We start from the raw sequence: 20635 nt of genomic DNA on the forward strand, positions 1-20635 counted from the left end.
GTGTGTGTGTGTGTGTGTGTGTGTGTGTGCGCGTGTGTGTGTGTATTTTTTAAACAAAATGAAAGGACTTACCCCAAAGATCTGGCAAAGTTTTGCTGAGTACATTAAAAAGAGAAATCAAAGTCCTTAATTTATAGATTGTCCCCAGGAATCACTACATTTTTCAAATCTGCTGTTAGACGGGCTTTTCTTTCTTTCAAATTTTTTTACATCTGGACTTGAGACATTAACTAATTCCACATGTGCCACAGACCGCAAATGAAGACACAATATCAGAAAATATCGTGCCAAAGGTTCCCTTTAAAGTCCGATGCAAACGATCTCCTCACCTCTCTACGCATTCCTTGACAACAGCAAAATTCCCGTCTCCTATTGTCCTTCCGACTTTATACCGTTCCGTTATCGTGGCTGGAATCTGGAAGCCTTCCTCCGACACTTCTGGAAGAATCGTTAGTGTGTTTTTATTGGTAGAAAAGGGAACACAGATGTTGCGTAAAGGAGACAGAAGTATCATCTAATAGAGTGGGACCGATTCAGAATCCACATGTCATTTTCTGCACAGTGAGGCCAGCCCCGCTCTGCTGGCACTGTATATACTCAACGGCTTTTACTATGACGGCTGATAAACTGAAAGGGAACGTGAAACCGCCGTGGGCATTCTGAGTTTTGATCTTTTCATTTCGTGCCAATTTGATCTGTGGCATTGACTGAACACCCGCTGTGCTTAGAGAAATGACACTTCTAGGTATGGTTCGGGAGGAAAATGTAGTTCGTCAGGGACTCTAAGCTGGCTGACGGTGCACAAGCGTGGAAAACGCCTGCCGTTTGCACACTTAGCTTTACTGCATCTTGAAATGTCGATCTCCATGCAACCGCGTAGGCGCTAAGCCCCGATCGCCACCCCTCCCCTGGATCCACGAGCAGATTTTAGACAAGTTCTTGCCAGCAACCTGCGTGGCAGATGTTGAGTTAAAATCGCAATATCTATTCTGTCTGTGAACAGAACAGTTTTGTAGTTTCAATTATGTTAGTGCCACTAACACAACACATTTTCCCCCTTAAAATGTATCTTGAAATATTTTACAAATGCCTAATAATGCTTTAAATATCTAAGGCAGTAAAAACTAAATAAGCCACATTTAGGTCACATAAATATACTGGATAACCTTTAACATCTTAGGGGTGTAAAAAGCCTTTTATAGCTGGGCTCTAAAATTTACATGCTTTAAAGTTATAAATCCTGGCTCTCCCTCAGGCAACTCGAATACAAAATGTGACGGAAGCCCAGTGTGCTTTCTAAATGTGCTCCTATTTTGACCTTTAACCATAAACTGAGACTAAACATTTTTTTTTTTTCTCAAAATAAAATTAAAACCTACGGTGGTGAACGGGCTTTCTCAGGGAGGTTTGCATTCTCATTTCATCTGTACTGTTGGGAAACAACAAATGGGAACTCAAAACCAGCAGGCGTCTGTGTTAGGCCCCTTTCTCTGGTTTTGTGATGACGCTCAGTCGGCATCACTCTGGATTCTAGGGTGGAGGGACGTTCTGGACAGTACTGTACAAATGTTCGGCATTCGCGGCTGCTACTTCTGGCTTTGGCATTTAGGCAGCCCCATCCCCTCTTTATAAACGACATTTTACTCTCAATACACTAGACGCTATCGCAGTGGTTTCCAGAATAAAGTGAGAGCCGAATAAATCCCCCCACCGTCACCATCTCACCCCCAAAGAAGCCAAACGTTTTGCCTCTGCTTGGAAGACTCAGCCTGGGGCATTTTGTCTACTCCGTGGCAGTTAGAGGAGATGGCTGGAGAAGTTTCAAATCCACTGCAAAGCACTTGAATTAATAAAACCTCTCTCAGAAGATACGGTTTTAAGGCTCTTTATTACGTGGATGATAAAAGTAACCATCTCTAGCTGTCGGATGGGAAGTGGAAGAAGGCATTTCCATCCTTCTCGCCAGTGGGAGACTCGCCAAGGCCCCCACCTGGAGCACACGGCTTGGGATTTTTTTTTCCTACTGATAAAATATATCTGTTAGGCGTTTGGCTAAGAAAATTAAGTCATGTCGCTTAAAACAAATAAGGGGAGTTGATTCTTTAAGAGTAGTTTGATCATATAAGTTTTATACTTTTCTAAATAACTTCCCATAATTGATTTGAGCCTGATAACCACAGAAAGAAACAGGCTTGTAAAACAATGTCTGTTTTACAGGAGAGACACTAAGGTGTGGTGTGTTGAAGCAGCTTAACCCAAACAACCCAGTGAGGTAGGGAAAAATCAGTTCTGGAATTCAGGTCATTTGACCACATCACAGAGAAATTCCGAAGTGAATTAGTTCAAGGTACAAAGAATATTTTTGCAATTGCAATCAATTAATTCCTTTTGAAAGCCATATTTTTGCATATCGAGTTCACTTAAGTTAGAATAAGTACATCTGCAGGGCTGTAACAGTCCATCGCGAGATTATACTAAAAGTGAACAGAATTTAGAGAAACGAAGGCAGTAATTACTTCCTTTTATGTCCAAAGTGGGCAATAGCTGGCTTTCTTAGGGTACTTATAACCTCAGAGGATGTGAAACCTCTCCAGAATAGGCTGACTTCCTCTTCCCAGCCATAGAGTAGATATGGCTCCTGGTGGGAGCCATGCTCAATCCTGTCCCTTTGCTATTGACTCTAGCGAGCTGCTTCAAGTTTGTCCATTCCATCCTATTGAGAATTTAGTTTTCTGGAGTCACTTGGCCAACCCATCCCCGCCCCCTGTCCAGGCTGAGCCCCTCCTCAGACACCGAGTCCCCAGCTCACCACCTTCTCCGGGTCCATCATTCTCGTCCATCGAGCTGCAGACTTTGGTGGACGCGAGAGAAGTGGAGGAGCCACCATGCTGAGAGCTCTGGAAGGGGATAGAGACAGAGTACAGGTCAGAGCGCCCGAGTCTCCAGGTGCTACGCTGGCCCAGGATCCAGGAGAGACCCGCGCCCGCTACCAGAAAGGATCCTGACACGCAGAAAGGGAGCCTCCTAAACTATTCGATTAGGACCACCTCTCCCTCCCGCCCCACCAACTAACAAATTGAGTTAAATGTGTCAGGCTAATCATTGTTGATTTGGATGTTCCAGGGCTTCTTATTTCTTTTACTCAAAATTAGCATCCTTTAGCTCACTGTTTCGATTCGGCAGATTTAGGCATCTCACCTCACTCTTCCACAGTCTACCTGCAAACGGGCCTCAAATGCAGCACCATTCTCATCTCTTGGAATGTTTTTCTATTTTTAGAAAATTTCTCTTCACTTTGTGTTTGTGAAATAGCCTTTTAAAAAGTGTTCGACCTTACCCCATTTGGAGAAAGCTTCAAGAGTGGGTTTGTCAATTCCACTTTGAGATATGTGTTATACAGTGAGTCTGGGGCAAAGGCAGGAATAAAAGCCTACGCCTGGTGATTCCTTATGCTTTTGGTGTATTTTTCACCCACGACCCACGAGAGCAAACAGGGTCACAGCTATATTAGCAAGCTCAGAGGATGCAACCACACCAAATCTTTAATACGACGATCAGCTATGGGGCAATACTTTAACAATGAACGTTTTCATCTCTGCATCTATTCTTTGAGAAAACAGCTTGCACATTCCGGTGCTATTTCTAAAGAGTGAACACAGCTTGTCCTAAAAGATCTTCCTTCTGTTTCCTGGGCTTATCCACTCGGTTGGCCCGATGGGAGCAGGAGGCGGTGAGGGGGCGGCATGGGCTCGTGGTGCCGGCTGTCTGTGCGGCACAGACGAGGGAAAGAGCATCTGTAGTTGAATTAATAATGAAGAGGTGGCGAGAAGCATAGTTGACCTATTTTCCCTCTGCTTACCTGTCTCCCTTCAACCTCCTCACCATTCCATCCAGCCTTAACCGTGCATGAATTGGGAGCGAAGAGAATTTTTATGTAATTTCATTAGGTCCAACACTATCTTGCATAGGAGAATCAAACATTTTCAGTCTCAGCAAAGATGAATATTGTTGGGGAAACGCTACCTAAACCTTGCAGAGCCATTTGAGTCAACTGCCACAGGATGTTATCCTGAGTGAGGCTAAGATGAGCATTTGCCACTGGAAGAGTTCATCAAAGCTGACAGTTGGCACGATTGGGGTAAAAGTTAAGTTCACGGCAGTGATGCACCTTCCTTATAGAACATTCTAGAAGTTTTGTGGTTACTCTAGTGACCTCTGACTGTCCCCAATAGCATAGCTTCCCCACACGAGAGGGTCTCCCCTCCAGTGAGACGGACTAATGATCGAGCCCCTTAACTTTCTAATATCGTTAAGACTCCCCCAGTAATTAGCCTGGTGACCTGAGCTATGTTTCCATCCTCTCTCGTCTTGCTTCCCTTTGTGACCGGCAGCATATCTTTGTCCTACGTCAGGCTAGAAAGAGGTTTTCAGATTGTGACCTTGAAACAGAGCTTTTCTGGGCGTGACACTCTGTAGTCAAAACCACCTCTGTTGAAGGTCTTGTAAACATATGAGCTTAGAGCTCCTAAGCCACACTCTGCTGACTTTTATAGATGCCTATTTGTGAAAACCTCGTATTTATAATATCGGAATATGAAGATGAGACAGGACAGATTTATAATGTCAATGTCCAGAGAAAATAAACATTACCATTACCACATTTGAGGGGAAGATGTGTGTTTTCTCACAACAGTGAGATCTCTTTTCCCCCGTGTCACTGCCTTTGCTGTCCACGTAATGGTGTTCCAAGCAGAAAAGCAGTAAGATAATCTCTAAAATGTAGACTTCCTCTTCTGGGCTTTCTGATCCTTGAATTTCTTCCAGCAGCGTCACAAATGGTGTTTAATAATGTAGACACATTGCGGTTTGGGGTGGCAGGTGCTGTCTTGTCATATGGTGTTTTAAATTTTAGAACACAAAGACACATTCTTTCATCAAACACCAGAATTAATAGACTAGTAGCGTGTTTCTTCGCAAAGATGTCCACAATTTATGTACTCGATTCCAAAAGCTTGTTCTTTTAATAATAATGTTCATCAGATACTCAATACAGAACTCTGAACCAAAGTATATGAAAACATCTTTTAAACAGTAATATCCTGCAAACTCGCTGGCTATTACTCACCGAACTGCCTTATGAGCTAATGAATTGCATTTTCAACAGTGTTACCCAATGTCTGATGTGCGGAATGCGTGCACACTACCAGCTATGTTTTCTCTGCCTTTTAAATAAAAACCCCTAAAAGTTTTTTGACTCTGGTGGAAAAAAAAAAAAGGTAGAATTAACACAAATTTGCTTATGTTTAAAATTGCTTATTTTTAACTTTAGTTTTGTGTTTTTGAAAATGTACCCCATGTCATTTCAAACTTCATGCTGACTGAAGTTTGAAAAGAGAAAAACTTAAATATAGTACTTTGAAAATTAAAAATTCTCATTTTATTTATTATGCTCATATAGAGTAAAATGAATGTATTAGATTTCTAATGGCGTTATTTTTTTCTTTTCTCCAAAGAAGTGAGATGGTTAACATTATATACTTTTCCAAGACAATGACCATTCATAGATTCAAAGAATTACAGGGACTTAAATATTACCTATTCCACCCTACTCTATCCAGAAGCCAAAGTTCCACTAGAAAAATTCTAGCTAAGTGGTCAAATGGCCTCTGTCCAGACACCTCCTGCACTGAACATGGTACTTCCTGAGGCAGCCCCTTAATTGTTAATATGAGACAAAGAAAGCTCTTCCTATGTTGAAATGATAATCCTCTACCTTTCCCATTTATTGGTCTTAGCCTCACCTCTGGAGCCACCCAGTATAGGTCTAATCCATTCCTCATATGACAGTACTTCAGGTATTTGGTAATAGCTACTGGCCCCTTCTGTGTCTTCTCTTTATCAATTTGAATATTCCCAGAGTTTTGGTTTTCTGCCGTGTGACAGGGCTCCATGACCTCTGCACCCTCCTGTGGATGCACTCCAGTTGTCGATATATCTTGCAAAGCTTGGTGCTCAAAATTAATGCAATGTTCCAAGTGTACTCTGACCAGCAGAGAGCAGAGAAGGATAAAACTTTCCTCCTTGTGCATAGAATATTAATGCACTTTAAAATCATATTGGCTCTTCGATGGCGCCATACTGTGTTAGTCTTACAATAGGCTTGTGGTGGTGTCAGGTCTCCCTATTCTGTCTATGGGAGGCTGATGTTTCCAATCAAGTCTAAGACTTCCCATTCACTCATGTTAATGTCATCTTTACTATATTCCTATCCTTCCGGCCTGTTATTTTTTGGATTCTGATTTTGTCACCTAATGGTTTTGCTCTCTTTCCCAGCTGAAGTCATTCAATTATCAGCATGGCTCTGTGTGTATGCTTGTGATAAAGGGAAAATGTGTACACTCTTGTTCTTTATAATTAACCCAATGAGACTAATTGGCCTTTATTTATGACCAACAAGAGCTGAAAAGTCCATTTATATTTTTGCACGCTTATACGTGAAGCCAATTTGCTTATTTGATTTTTTCTGAGCAGATAAACCATTTTGCAGTATACATGATGATAGGATTTTGTGTTTGCTTCAATCAGTTTGCTAATTCCAAGGCATCTGGGTATATAGTACAAAACATAGTTATTTTAGAATTTAATGCAATTAGCTGCTCTAAGAGATATTGTGACATTTGAAATGTCATCACCTCCAAGCATATTTAATGGGAACCAGGTGGGCAGGTTGCTGGCACCTGGATGCTTTTATGGTACACCTTCATAAAAGCACTGCCCTAAGTAAGAACACATCTTAAGTGTAGCTATTTAGCTTGGGATCATATAACAGATGGAGAACATATCATACTTTTTGAAGTAAGTGAGAAAGCTGACATAACAGCTCTAACCACATTTTACCAAGGCTATGTAGTAAAAAGCACTTCATTTTAAATATAAATTGTGTAAGTTACTCTTGCCATTTGTATTAACGGTGTCACTCAGCTGGTGTTCATGCTGAATAAAGATTTCGAAAATATCCAATTGATCCAGTTGATCTAATCACGGCAGAAAAATAATCTCACCAGATAATTTTAGCTTTGCTCGATAAATGTATTATTTCCGCTTTGCGTTTTGTCTTGGTATACAGCTATTACTTTGTTAATATTAATTTGAAACTTGAAAGAAAAAGAATTCAGAAATCGACTGGATCAACTGTATAAAGGAAACATAACTAATAAATATTTAACAAATTCAAACAGTTGACTTGGTGATCCTGATCTGAGGTCTACAGAATCTCTAAAGATGACCTCATATAATCAAATAAAATCACGATCTTGGTGTAGAAAGCTCGAAACACATAGGATTTTATGTGTATATAGAAAAACCATACATTTATTTACTTTCCAAGTGGGTAGAACAAAAAGTTGAGGCTTCAATCTGCAATAACTAACAAGCCCTCATTATTTGAGACAAGTCACAAAGGGAATTCCTTTTTTCCAAATTCTTTTGTCTGAATTCTTCAGTGTTTAGCCTAAATAAAGTTTATGGTAAATACAATCATGTGTATAACTAAGAATGAATACTGTAAAATGTAAAATGTTATAAAGATTTGCTCAGTATTTTTTTAAAAACTGAAGAACTGGTTTACTTAGAGAAAGAGAAAATGAAAATGGGGATATTGGCCTTAAATCTATTTTAGTGAAGCCATGGGAGCCAAAATTTCAAAAACAAATGTATTTAATTACAATTTCATTATATCGGACAGTCAGTCTTCTCTGCTTCAGTCACCCAGTCTCTCTACTCACTCAGGCCAAGAGCTCTCAATTCAAAATCCGAACCATTTGTCTTGAAGAGACTGTGGTGGCGGTGGCGGGATGACAGTCTCTTATTATGAGTTACTATTCATAAAAATCACAGTTTGGAAGGAGACCAGGAAGTCATCTCGTTTATCCCCTCTAAATAAAATATTCCCTCCGTGGTTTCCTAGTCAAATGGGATTTCCAACCTGTGATGAAGGGGGCTCACTACTCTTCTGGGCACCTGCTATATTTTATTTTAAACTCTATTATACTAAGAAAATATCAACACCATTGGGAATTTTATAAATTTGCAAATATGCCTTCCAGTTGCAGTATTATTGCTTTGGGCACTGATTACATTTAGGTCATCATGAAAATAAGCAAACTGTAATTTTAAGGTGAAAAATGAACCTGGTAAAAAATATTAGATTTAAAACCTGAATTTTGGACTTCTATAATAATTTTAACATAAAATAGTTTTTATAACTAGGCCAGTAGAATTTTGCTTTCTCCCTTATACCACATTATGAATGAAATATATTATGGATTTTTGTTCTAAATCCAAGCTAGGTAATCAAGTATTTTATTATTATCATTACGTATTTTCTTATATATTTATTTATATATTTATGTATCCAGGGCTTTTAAAGTAACTTGCATACACACACATGTATGTACATACGCATGCACATTTTCCTCCTGCAAGTTACACGACCTTGGAAAATGCCTTCGAATCCAGGTGACAGCTAGTATGCTTTTTAAAAACCATGTTAATTACTTTTGACAAACAAGTTGCCAATTTATCTGACAAATTCACCTTTAAGGCAACCCAGAGAGGAGACTGTATTAATGACATTAATAGAACCAATGGAAACAGAATTCTTCATCAAATAATCTTAATTTGTTGTTATTATCTAGATTATATACTTTAGATGTCATATGATGCCATTCTGCAGTATTTCAAGTATTACTCGCTGATGCTATAATTACTTTCTGAATGCCATAAATATGATTATGAAAGTAACCTTTCCCCCACATAGTCATTTTAATTTCAATGTGTCTACTTTTCACATTTTCTGAAAGAAACTCACTGAACAACATAGGTGGTTTTTCCTGTTTATTATATAGGTATGCTAAGGTGGTAAGTGTCACAAAGTTAGCTTTGAGAGGAATAACATGGTCCAGTGTGAAACACAAGGTATACAACATTCTACAAGGAAACCACGGCACAAAGTGATGGAACTTTCAAAATTGGATAGTTCAATAAAACATTTCATTATTTAGCTCTATGGAAATCTGCTGATGACCTCAATTGATGAATTTTTTAAACATATTGCTGTTTAAAATATTTTAACACCAAATGCTCTTTTTAAGAGAATACACATCCAAGCAAGTCAACTGTAAGCAGAAAGTATATAAACCATTTTATAAAAATTTTATCCAAATTTACAACATTCAAAGTGTATCTTGAAGTAAAATGTCCTTAGAAGAAATAAACTCAATTCCTTGAGGTTGATGAATATCAACTCAAAAAACAGATCACAGGAAAATTAACTTTCATAGTTCTTTGCCTATGACCTTTCAGATACCTACTAGGCTGGCTTCAAAGATGTTTTGTGGCCATATATAATACAAACACTCATGTATTACATGCATCATTTATACTATCTTGGAATTTATCCATCACCTTTACTAAAATGAACCACATTTTAAAGACGCTATATATCATATACCTTTAAAAATTATAGGTAGGGCCTCAGATTTCCTATCTTTTCCACATGCGTTACAGGCACAAAATTACAAATGTTTTTCAGCTGACAGTATAGTAAACTGCATCAGGCAATTGGTATATTGAATTAAATATATCTCTAATTTTCACGCTATATTTCTGTGGAATATCTCAATCAAATACAGTTGTCACAATCAAATAACATGCACAATTGAGATGCTAGCAAGGCTAATGCGAATATGCATAAATGGGCAAATTTTTGTACGCACATATAGTAAATTCATTCAATTAACATTTTCAAGTGTGTGTATATTTATATAGATATATACACACGTATAGCAAGTATAGTAAATTTACTACTGAAAATATGTTTAGAACAGTGTTTTGAAAAAACATACAAAATCGCCTTACAGGTTATCTGGCTTTGTTATTAAACTTTAAATCAAATATAGTTTGGATTCTATTTTATTACATTTCGACTACTCACAACTCTATAAAACAATATTTCATTTTTTAGTGAATATTGATTGACAATCACTACATGTCATCAATACTTACATATCAGAGAAACAGCAGTGATAGTTTTCATTTTAATAATTGAATATCAAGAAGTAAAACATGTGTGCTTACATTTAATAGTTGACACAATATTGGATTTATCTGAATTTCAATTATTTTGGGGTATCTGGATTCCAATTAAGAAAAATCAGTACATCTGACTATTTGGAACTGATTTACCATATGAGTTTAGCAAAACTACTTTTGAAATTAAACATGCCCCAACTAATATGCCACATGTACCAATGTACGACATGAAGGTTTTACATATAATTCCACAAGAGCCAGTAACTTATAAGACTGTGTCACAAATACCATACTTTACACATGCACAAATACATAAGCATACCCATAGACACACTCAGCCCTGCAAATTTATATAAACACCTATGCATGTATAGATATATGGCCACACATGAAAAATTCAGCAGTCCAATGGCTAAAATATATGGAATTATTTTTCAAGAACATTATTTTATATTTTCATTCATTTATATTAAGAAATGTGGCTTTCGGACTTGTTTTTTTTGTTTGTTTCGTTTTTGTTTTTTAAATGAGCCCAATCATGTATAGATTTGCAGTGGCTACAAACCAAAATTCCCTTGCTAGATAACAGGGAACACATACAGTACATAAATGCTGGTTTGAAATATTTTTAGAAGATATTAATTTTTTTAACATTTGGATGAGCCAATATATAAACACAGGGATATGGACAGATGAGTGGACCTGACACTTCTTAAAAGCCCATGACAGTGTAGAAATATTGTGGATTTCCCCCCACTTCACTGATCTAGCAAGACAAAGAAACAAATCACGTGGCTTTCAGAACCAGTCTTTCGAGTTCACACTGAACTTCACACTTGATATATTATTAGGTTTCGCATTGCTAACATGCTGAAAGCAAGGAAATATTTATTATATTTTTTCTGTAATGTCTAAGAAAAAAGGTGAATGCAAATGAAAAACTATCAAACTTTTAACTAGAGCACAGTATCTTCATAGCACATGTCAGGTTCACTATAAAGACCAAAATGCATGGCTTTTGCTGGAGTTTTCTCTCCTATTCAGTAGACCAATGTAAAACTTCAGTGCCTAGCTTTTAAAAAATAATTCTATAAGTAAGTAAATCTTAACTGCCTATATCATCAATTTGTTTCCACCAATGAACTGAAAACTTCTGGCTTTTGCTAAGAATTTTTTAAATTTCTGCTTCAGTATAATGGAATTACACTCTGCACAGAAAGAGATCTCAAAGTCTATAAATGGTGTGCTGTTTCAATCTCTGAGGGACTTCAGTTTCAAAAAATAAATGATATATATTGCCCCTGAACAGTCCTTTAATAAAAGTCATATGCTCAAAAGATTAAATGCTGTGGAATAGCATTTCCCTTGGAACTGCTTGAATGGAAAGTTGGCCATGATATGGACCGTCAATTAGTACAACTCCAGTTTCTTTTGGCCGTGTCTAAACAAAGCCATGGGCTTCATATCAATTGGTAGTATCTGCCACTTATCCAGAACAAATAGCACTGATTGGACCCTTCTAGGCAGTAGTTGTCCATAAGATTGACAGTTTCGGGAAGTTAAAATTACTGGAATTTATTTTTGTTCTGGACCATCTGACCCCACCAGATTTAAGTTAACTGCTGCACTGCTTTCTTTGCATTTTTGACAGTTCAGTCAAATACATACTAATCTTTTATGGACTCAACTGTATTAAGTAATGCATTTTACAAAGACATAACTAGAACAGACACCAGCATAGGCAACTTCACAGATGTTTACTGTTTCAGCTAAAACAAAGCAGCCTTTTGATCTCAGCAGGAGTCTCTGTTCATTTCTATTGGAAACAGTTTTAAAACCTGAAATCTGGAACAGGTATTATTACTAACTGTTCTTTCAAGAGGGAATGGTTCAGTTTGCGGTTCTCCAATAAGCTGACAGAGAAGTGTCTTTCTCTCTGACAGACAGGATAATGAGGCACTAATTATTAGAAGGCTAAGTTTTCAAATGTTAGTAGATTGCCTGGACTATTTTTTTTTTCTTCTGTTGGTTGAGATATTTTATTCATTTGAAAAGTGAGATGGTAACATATGTAACTATAAACCAGATGGTAAAATTTGATAGTTGAGCAATTTATCAGTAGATAAATTGCTAACATCTAAAACAGTATATGACAACTGCATTTCTCTTTATCTTGAAGTAGACATTTTGTTTTTACATTGTTTTCAAGTAAAAATTGGAAAAAAAAAAAAAAACTCAAGCAAAAGCCTCCAAATGGCATTATGCATTTTTAATTTATCACCTACTGAGCTACGTCAAGCCTATACAATATCAAAACCATGCTTCACAAGTCTTAAATTGTTAGTGTTTGAACGAGTAAACTAAATGATCACTATGATATGGCTAACATACGATAGACCATACACATTAAATTAATTTAACATTCAGATTTTAAAATAATTATTTTATGTTTAAGCAAAGCTGACTACGATTTTTAAATAGAGGACTAGAAGAGAAGAATTAGTAGGTTAGTGTTAACAATGAGTTATAATCATAGACTTACTTGGTTTAACACAAAACGAGTTTTGCATATGAAAATTTCCAGAACGACAGCAAGATCCAGGATTTCTTGTAATGGAGATTTGAACATTTTAGGCCTGCTTTATACAGTCCCACTTAAAATAATTTTGCTTTTCAAAATTAATTTTTTGGAAGAAGTTTAGACACAATTTTTTTAGGTCTGTGTAAAAAAAAAAAAGTTTCCTAGCTTCAGGCTTTACCCATTTGAAAAATTACATATATGGCTATGGGAGAAATTATATAATTTATAGTTCTTCATGTTAGTATATGGTTTAAGCTGTATTTATGCTGTTTCCAATAAAAGATAAGTTTAAAAATTAAATTTGCTTGACAACAAAAACAAGGAACGTTCCTAACGCCTAACGTTAGTCATCGTGAGACGTGTCCTTGACATGAGTGTTTTTCCTCAATTATATTAACCCACAGAATGATAAGTAGCTTAACTATCCACTGACTAAGAAGGAAAAAAAACTCTTCTACTTGAATATTTCTATTATTTTGCAATAAAAGTACCTTTAAAAAAATCAGCAATCCAAATTTTAAAAAGATTTTAACTTTAAGAAAAAATGTCTCCAAGTGCCATTTTAATCTGCTTGACCAAAAGCACCAAAAAAAGTGCATCTACATGTCTCCTTATGATTAAAATGAAAACCCCACCTACAGAAATTATAATTCTGTACTGCTGTATGATTAGCATGTTCTTATACTCAGAAGTGAGTCTGTATGTGAAATTCATCTGGAGCCAGGCCTTGCACAAAAGCCTCGACCCTCAATCAAATCAATGTAAAAGATATTTTTTAAAAATCTTCCGGATCAACATCGTGAATACAAAATGCTTGTATATTTACTTTTATAAGACTTGGGCTTCATAATATCAAAGGATGCAAAACTCTTTTGTGTGTTTCGCTGTTAGACTTTCGCTTAGGAAATGGGAAACCTTCACCCAATCACAAACCATACACATCGCTCCATTGTCTCTTTTACACAGAGTCTCCTACTGAGTCCAAATCATCCGAAGAGAGGGGGCGGTACAGGTCCTGTAAGACGAAGGGCGGGACAGGTTTGTTTACTCGGCTTTTCTCGGGAGCCCTGTGGCTCTCTTAGGAGTGGAGCGTTACTGGTGTCTAATGTCATTAAACCCTTTAGAGTCACCGAATTTGGATAAGAGGAAAAATAATAAATGAGAAACCACCTAAAAAGACAAAAATGGTGCTGATTTTGCCTTATTGACTGATCTGCTCATGAGTGTTGCCTCCCTTTGTGTGTGGTTGAGTCTTACTGCCCCCGAGGTCTGTCAGTGCCAGCTCTGCTTCTCTGGGCCTAAACAATGCTTCCTTGAACATTTCTTTCCCATTCTGGGTAGAAGAAGAACATGCTTATCTCACAAAATAATTTATTAGGAGCCCTAGCTGCCATTCAGCAAGTCAAATTCTGCTCCCAGAGCAGTAACTCAAGGTTGCATTTTTGCATTGAACAAACCTAATAAACATTGCCGTTTCAAGTTTTATGTTTGGAAGACAGAAAACATGCCAACTTGACCTAACCCCTCCCCCTTCCCAAAGGTCTTCTCTGGTTCCCCAACGACTCACCTGTCATCTCCCCTTTCGTCCCCTCCACCCTTCCTGCTACGAGACCTCTCTGTTGGTAGCCAGGCAACCAGCTGAGATCTGCAGAGAGTGTCTAGAATCCTGGCTTCTTCTCTATTTTGTACCACCCACTCCTCACATCTGAGTGATCAGATAATCTACAAAAGTCAGCAATGTGGGAGTATAATGGGGAGCTTCGTGCAACCCACACAACATACTTCTTCCTGATATATTAAGAAATCGGACCCAAAAAAGTTCATAGATGGAAAAGGTCTGCTTCTGTGACCAGTCAAATGTTTCTAGACAGCAATTCAAATAACTGTATTATAAAAACAGCGAGGTTGATTGGTACATTGCCGCCAATACTTCCATGAAGAAAAATATCTGGCATGCAGACTCTTATTGTACATAACTATTCTAAAATACCGAAAGAGAGATAACATAAAAATGAATTTAAGAGAAGGAAGAAAAGCTGATTAAATTATCATAATTAATATGAATGAAAATATAGATTTTATTTGTGAAGAAAGCTGTCAAATGTCTCAAAATTCCTTTAAAAAGACAACGTATGTTCCTGTGTTTTAAAACGAGGTAGGAAGTATGTGTGGGTGCGTGTGCATGTGTGCATGTGAGTGCATGTTTGTGTGTGTGTGTGTGTTTGTGTGCGTGTGTGTGTATGTGTGTGTGTGTGTGTGTGTGCGTGTGTGTGGCAGGGGAAGGGGGAGAGCCAAATAATTTTCCTGGCCATGTTGCTAGGCAACACAAAGGGAAAAATAGAAGTAGCTACTGTTTTCCAATTTGCAATAAAAAGAGTTAATTTATTCATTGAAATGTCTTCTTTTAGCACCGCCATCTTTCACTTATTTTGGTATTTCCTGCATAGGAGTATAGCCAACCATTTGAGAAGAACATTCACCAAATCTGAAACGGGATCAGTTTTTAGGGCTATCTGAGGGCCAGTTTAATCGGGAGAGGTCATTTGATGCAGTGGCCTCCACACCAAGATGAAAGCTCCTCTTGCTAAAGCTGCTGGGAACGTCCCCAGCCACCGACATGGTACACGAAGGGAGGCTGTTCATTCATGGCCTCTATTCAAAAGCTGGAAACTAAGCCATCTCTGAATTAGCCAGTGCTCTGCTCACAATGTGTCCTTAATAAATGTTTTCAGATGATGATAAACTCTTTATCTCCATAAAACAAATGGGATTGTTTTTCCCTCTCAAGTATGGTACTTACTACATTGGTAGTTTAAATGACAAAACGAAGAATCTATGAGACCCATCCCTTATAATCATTCCCCAAGTGCTGACAATGTTAATTATATAAGCCATTGGCCACACAGCTGCTAGTAGCTGGATGGAAATTTTCTGCCTTGGTTGGACAAAATAATAGCAAAGTAGGGAATTCAGAGAGCAGAAGTAAATTCTAGCCTCATTCTGCAAACAAAGGGACCATTGAGCAAAGTGCTTTACGTCCCCGAGATAGAACTCTCTGCTCTAAGAAGGAGGGCGAGAAGTTTGGATCCATGGCAGGGATGCTCAATCACTCTAGTTTAATCTCCACAACTAAGCATGAGCAAAATGCTGAATCTGAGTTTAATAAGCTCAAAGGATAAAGAGGAATTTCTATGCCAGGTGTGGTCTACAAAGTATACACTTCAAAAGAGAGGATGTGCTATGAAAAAGGGCCATTTCCGTGCTATATCTAATAGCTGTTCCAACAGATGAGGACCTCGCTGGGTAATATTTATAAGAAAAGAATCACCTTATTACCCCGTCCTCCACTCAAGATAGGCATTTAGGAGATTAATTTGGCCAATTCTTTAACTACTTTGCGAATGACTCCTGTACTTTAAATCACCAAATTAGACCGTAAGAAGAAAATCATGGTGAAAACACTCCGATGGAACTGAAATAGTATTATTGGGTTTTCTATCTGAAAAGAGCTTCTTTTCTTTCTTTTGTTTTCCCAACTGAAGCCCAGAGAAGATAGCTGACTTATCTAAGATAACATAGCCACAGAGTGGAGCTGCTGCCAAACGCAGGCCTCACCAGACAATCTGATGAGCCAAATCTGATGCCAGGACGATAAGCGGGGAGAGACAACACAACCTGATATTTGGTGGGACGGGCTCCAAAGGAGCTGGGGACGGACGGAGTCCCTGCCCCCACTGTTAGCCGGTGGCCTGTAGACACAGCCTTGGCGGGGACATGAACAGAGGAGCTTCCATTTGATTACAGCTGAAGTTTATGGAACTTAGGAGTCTCACTTTGAAACCCATCACAAAAGAAAGCAAATTCAAGAATACAGTCTTTGAATTCAGAAGTCTCCAAGGAGCCCTCGCTTATTAAAATATTCAGTGGGTACCGTCACAAAGCCTCCTGAGTGCACGTGTTCCTTCCCCCTCACTTGTGAGATCCGGACAGCGAAGGGCCTTCCAGGCTCTCCACTGCACATCCCCGCCGCTTCCCACGCCTTTGAGCCTTGCCTTGGCATCACCGGAAAACAGACAGTACACGCTGTGAGCAGATAAGAACAGCTCTTCCACTGTGAGGGCTTGCGCTCGTCCTCACCCCTCCCTTGGTGTGGGGAAGCTCAGAGTGTTCAGTTACTCTTTGACTCTCCAAGCTCAGTCAACTTCTCCATTATTATACGAGAAGCTAAAAATACATGCAAGTGGTGATGGAAAACAAGGCGCTCACTGTGTGCTTCACTCACAAACATATGTCACGTGGACCCTTTTTCTGTACCATGGACCCTAAGCCGCTCTGGACGACCACTCTATGCAGACAAGCCACTCCCAGCCTGGCCCGCCCCTCCAACAATGGCACTTTCCCCTCTCCCTTCTAAAGGAAGGCTGACCATCAGTGACGGTGTCTAGTGGAGCTCGTCACAACTAGGGAAGCTGACAAACCAGTGCCCGCACAGCCTTTGATTCAAGACAGAAAGAGTTGGGTGTTTATAAGTGGAGCAGCACCTGTTTATTCTCCTGAGTTAAGGTTTAGTTTAGACACATTGACAGAGAAAGAGAAAGCCCTGAGAGACCATGGCCACGACCTACTGCTGGTCACCGCCTGCCCTCGCCTGGTTATGACATAGAGACAAGAGAGCTATTTGCTGGCACCTGTGCCATTGTGCAGCAAGGCTCAGGCAGGTCTCAAGCCAGCAGCTTGCTCATTTCCTTACCCGTTGCTTCCGCAGGCTCCCTGGGCTGGTGGGGGAGGGGCTTGGCGACTTGCCCGAGCGCGGAGTGGAGAGCTGACTACCAGGGGTTCCATTAACTAGAAGAACAAAGAATCACAGAGAGGAAAAACGGCATGTTAATGAAGTTTCATGACCAGTCAGCTTCTTGGAGAAATAAACAATTACACAGGAACATTTGCTAAAATTCCAGATACCTTTTTTATCTGTGGTCCTGAGGAAAAGCTTCAGGGAATAACTTTCGTTGGAAATTCACTGTTTGTTAATCTGGGTGTTTAATGTGCAGCAGGTTACATTAAAAATTTTTATAATGTACTTTTCACAACTTTCCTGATGAATTTATTAATGATGACTTTGAAGGGGGTTAAGGCTCTGGGACATTTTCAATGGGATTAATCCTTGATTCTTTAGCTTAGCTTCCCAGGACCACCCGGTAGGGATAAATATGAGCACAGCTCACAGGTGATATTCCCAGTGACTCGTTAAGCTAAATCACTGTCTTTGTACAGTTAAAACTCACTTCTAGAAGTTCTTGCACCCAATTCTGCTCTGTGCATCTCCTTAGCCTAAACTCTGCAGCAGGACAAAGTAACGGGCACAGACACTCAGGAACTCCTCACCATTTGTCTTTACACTGTTGAAAAATAAAGCTGCTTTCTAATAGGTTTAAATCACTGGCATTTTTTACCCGATGATATTAAGACTTTTCTACAACATGATCACTAAACTGAATCACAGCCACCGAAACCAAGCAAGCAATGCTCTTCTCTGAGTAACATCACAAAACACTTAAAGACACGACTTTATAAAGATATGTAAGGTCACCATCATTTTACACATTTTACATCGACAGTCGGGGAAGTAGAATTAGTAGTGAGACACACACAGTCTTGAGGGCACATGATAAACATTTTCCAAAAGGGAGAGCGACAACGCATTTGACTTACCTTCTATGAATTCTAACATGGACACAGGCTTAGTGTTTGGACTAACAACGGCAAGAGGCACAATCCCTCCTCAGCACTAAGCCCAGCTCGGCGGGGATGGGAGGCAGTGGGATTAGTTAGGGATGGCTAAGGCTGCTCCCGGAGCAGGCTGAATGAGAGGCAGGATTCATCAGCAGATGCCTTTTCTGCGTAAGGCTGACGTCTTCCAAGCAGCAGTGGGAGGTGCGGGTTCTGTCTTAGGCTACATCAAAGGTGTCAATTAAGCCTCATGCCAACGCAGAGCCACTGCAACCCCCTCCCGGCTCCGCTGGCTCCCGGAAGCCGAGCCCTCTCAGTACTTTGCACTGAATCATAACGAAGTGCCTCTGGGGGCCCGAGACCCAGTGACTCATCTGAAAATCCGAAGGACAGTAACTTCCAGAGCCTGGCGACCACTGGGTACTGGGTACACCTTCACAAAATTTAGTGGCAAGGTATGATGTTTACTGATTCTTCAGACACAATGTTTGCACAAAATCTTAGGGCCCAAGAAAGTGGGAAGCTCTTTGTTTTGTCATCTCCAAAGACCTTTTAAAAATGTCATATATAACCCACGTAGCACTCATTTGTAGTTTTGCCTTTGAAATGTATTTGGTGACTAAAAAAAAAAAACTTTTTTTTTTTTCCTTTTATTGGGGAGCTCTAAGCAGGAAGCACTGAGAATGCTCTTATTTGCTTGCATCTTACAGTCCTGTCCTTATTGAGCCTGAGGCTCAGGCCTCTTTGCACAGGACTTCCCAGACGGAGGCCTCCAAGGGAAGGGCTCTGAAATAGGCAAGGATTTAAGAGCTGTGCCCAGAGGCAGAATCTACAACTGAGAACTCAGTAAGCAAGATCTCCCCAGGAGGTGGATGGAAAACAGGTTCTATGAATGCAATAGTTTCTTTGCTCACTCCCACTCCATTTTATGTCTTTATGTCACGCCTCAAAGCTACACAGATTGGGAAGAAATAAGAAAATGGGGCATCGAACATAGTATTGACATTTTTAAACTCTGAGACTCTAATCTTATCAAGATGATCAGACAAAAAGAACAGAAGAAAGTGAACTCCCAGGAAAACAGCCTCAAGAGTACCTTGCTTAAAAAAGCAAAATAAAAAAAAACAACAGAAAGCTTGCACATAATAAGTACCCAATATACGTGCACCTCAGTTTATTGAAGAATTTATTTTCTACGGAGCAGTGAACGCACTTAAACTACACACACACACACACACACACACACACATAAAAATCTCATTGAACTCTAACAATAACTCTGTGGGGCAGGCAGTGTCTTTTCACAGATGAAGATGATACTCAACTTGACCAGCAAATACAAGGTAGAGCTCGAGATCGAACCTAGACAACCCAGAACCTGCCACCTTCACTGCCACCTTCCCTAGTGGCCCGCACGGAGTCAGATGACTGAACAGGTGATCGCAGGACAGTATTTTGAGAGGGGTAAGACTGGGCTTTGCCGTTGGAATCTTAACAACCTGTGGGGTCAAGGCTGGCCTACATCCTACAGAAGGAGAAACGGATAATGGAGCCGAGACCTACATTATCAGCAGGCGTTCGCCAGGTAAAGGAGGGTAAGGCACGATGAAGCAAAGCGTGCCGAGGTGAGGGACCACCTGTTTCATGGATGGCCGTGGAGGAGGCAGCAGGTATGGAACACTGAAGAGACCTGAATCAGTTAGCTGGGCAGGTGAGGGAGCTGGAGAAGAAGAGCTTTGCAAAGAGGGTGGGGGATGGGCAGGTGGGGTTGCATAATGTAGGGCTTCCAAATCCATTCTCTATCCCCTGGGGCACGGGGACCTGCAACCTTTATTCAAAACCACTGGGCTCAGGGCTTCCATTTTGTGTACCACCTCTCTGGAAAAATGAAGCTTAACTGCCAGACGAGTCCTCTACAATCAGACATTTTTGAGACACAACCTGCTTGAAAGTTGGGAACGGCGCGTATTCTTAGGGTCAGAGTTCTGTTCAAACTCTTCCTCTCGGCCATGTAAAAAGCACGAGCAACTGCTTTAAATGTCTCTTGACATCCAGAAAACGTCCCACACCTATTGTTAAATCACTGCTGGAATAAATAATTTTATTTGGTAAGTAAGTTTGACATACGTATTGAGTTCAGCTGTTTTTTATCCTGTACTACCAGAAGTCCCTGAATGACAATAAAAAGGGCTTTGTCACTTATTTAACAAAACATTGAAATTCAACTAACAA

The 20635-nt window shown here is 39.5% G+C and overlaps 1 protein-coding gene across 8 annotated transcripts in view; it reads right to left on the reverse strand.

Annotated features, from left to right (window-relative positions):
- The window catches only part of DCLK1 (doublecortin like kinase 1), a 327891-nt gene that overhangs the window by 59037 nt on the left and 248219 nt on the right, over positions 1 to 20635 (reverse strand). For 2 of the 8 annotated variants that reach the window (XM_011361823.2, XM_023531589.1), the window contains exons 5-7: positions 17424 to 17518; positions 2813 to 2897; positions 330 to 438 (exon numbers count right to left, since the gene is read on the reverse strand). In XM_011361823.2, the coding sequence (XP_011360125.1) occupies positions 330 to 438; positions 2813 to 2897; positions 17424 to 17518 (289 nt within the window). Of the gene's footprint in view, positions 1 to 329; positions 439 to 2809; positions 2898 to 8882; positions 13689 to 17423; positions 17519 to 18385; positions 18742 to 20635 lie in introns of those variants that run through there. The other 6 variants (XM_011361822.2, XM_023531588.1, XM_011361824.2 and 3 more) reach the window with 5 other exon arrangements.

Source organism: Pteropus vampyrus, unplaced genomic scaffold (assembly GCF_000151845.1).
Source record: "Pteropus vampyrus isolate Shadow unplaced genomic scaffold, Pvam_2.0 Scaffold71, whole genome shotgun sequence".
Lineage (NCBI taxonomy): Eukaryota > Metazoa > Chordata > Mammalia > Chiroptera > Pteropodidae > Pteropus > Pteropus vampyrus.